Source organism: Pterocles gutturalis, unplaced genomic scaffold (genome assembly GCF_000699245.1).
Source record: "Pterocles gutturalis isolate BGI_N339 unplaced genomic scaffold, ASM69924v1 scaffold6983, whole genome shotgun sequence".
Classification (NCBI taxonomy): Eukaryota; Metazoa; Chordata; class Aves; order Pterocliformes; family Pteroclidae; genus Pterocles; species Pterocles gutturalis.
In genome coordinates, this window is record NW_010120317.1 from 7,596 (window position 1) to 9,100 (window position 1,505).

At 58.9% G+C, this 1,505-nt stretch overlaps 1 protein-coding gene across 1 annotated transcript in view; it reads right to left on the bottom strand.

Annotated features, from left to right (window-relative positions):
- Positions 1-1,505, bottom strand: part of SARM1 (sterile alpha and TIR motif containing 1) — a gene marked incomplete at its 5' end in the record, with an annotated part of 3,794 nt that continues 2,289 nt past the window's right edge. Inside the window, 3 exons of the mRNA XM_010076855.1 lie at positions 1-130; positions 683-804; positions 899-1,088. Of these exons, the coding sequence (XP_010075157.1) occupies positions 1-130; positions 683-804; positions 899-1,088 (442 nt within the window). The remainder of the gene's footprint in view (positions 131-682; positions 805-898; positions 1,089-1,505) is intronic.

The following is a 1,505-nucleotide window of genomic DNA, read 5'->3' on the forward strand; positions in this document are numbered from 1 at the left end:
CTAGGTCTGCCCCAGGGAGGGCAAGCAGTCCAGGCTGTTCTCCGACCCAGCCGAGGAGTCCCGGGAGGAACGGCCCTGGAGAAAGCGGATGATTTTGTCGATTGTGGCCTCCTGGTACTCGTGGGACCACCTGTGTTTACAAGCAAAATCTGAGTTCATTTTTCTGTTGTGCAAGATGCCAGGAGATAGCTCAGAGCATTTGGGCCAGGAACCAGAGACCCTGTGCCTCCACCCCACCTCTCCAGAGCACCCCTATTCCCCATGGAAGATGGAGGAGCTCTGGATGCCGCAGGAAAGCCCCTTCCCCAGTGCCCTGGCAGGCTGCGAGCAGGTTGGGATGCCAGCCCGGAGCACTGGCGAGAGGAACCCAGGCAAGCTCCGAGACCTGCCACCATCACTGCAGCCTGCGGGGCTGGGGGCACGAGGACGGGTGTCATCCCAGCGGTGACAGGGTGGGGACGTCCCTTATCCAGAGGAGCCCCAAGCACAGAAACAACAGGAGCATTATGGTGGGGACCTTTGCTCTCTTCATACTCTGGAGTACCTGAACTCCCCTCCCCTTCAGCTCGTTCTGCTGCCCTCATCTGTTTCTCCCAATTTCCTTGTGCTCTTTGCTACTGCTTATGCAAGCCGTTCTCTCCAGGTGTCAAGGAAACCCATGGCACATGTTCCTGTTACTTACTTGATACCATTAAATTTCAGGACAGCCCTCATGTCCTTGGGAAGTGTTTCTGGGTCCGGCCACTCAAAATGGTCTGTAACAGGTACAATGTTCTTTCCAGAGTTCAGGGCTGTCACAATCTCCTGCAGGAACACGCCAGCGCTCAGGCTATGGCCCATGTCAGCCTGTCACCAGCCCCTTCCTGCTCCAAAGCTCCCACCTGGTGGCATCTCCTACCTTGTGCACCCAGTCCTTGCACTCGGGGTCTGCCATGCACTTATCCAGCGCGTTTGGTGACAGCACCAGCACAAAATTGCGGGCGCTCATCACGCTCTGGATCAGCTTGTCCTCAAACTTCCCTGCCTCCAGCTTCTCCACATCGATGAACACGCTGAAGCCGTGCAGCTGCAGGTGGACCTTCAGCAGGCTAGTGGAGAGAGGAGACAGGGTGGGGGAGAGAGGAGACAGCACCCTGAGAGGCCCCCCTGCCGGTGCCTGGGTTTCCCACCGCATTGGCGAAGACAAGGAGCCGCGAAGGGGCTCCCGCAGAGAACCGCGAGGTCCTTGAGACCCCAGCTGCCAGCCCAGCCCGCTTGCAGGTGTCTGGGCTCACGGGGAACGGGACATCTGCTCCCTACTGGGATCCCCTACAGCCCTACGAGCACAGCGTGAAAAAGGGTAAGTCGGTGACAAAGAGGGACAGGGTGGCAGTGACAGGACTGCGAATTAGCCTATCCGCTGTGCAGTTTTGGCATGTGCTGTCCCCATTCACGCTGCAGCTTTTGGCAGCCTCTCCCTCCCCGCTGCAGCCTGCAGCTCGCTCTTTCTCCTTGCGGGCAGCCGG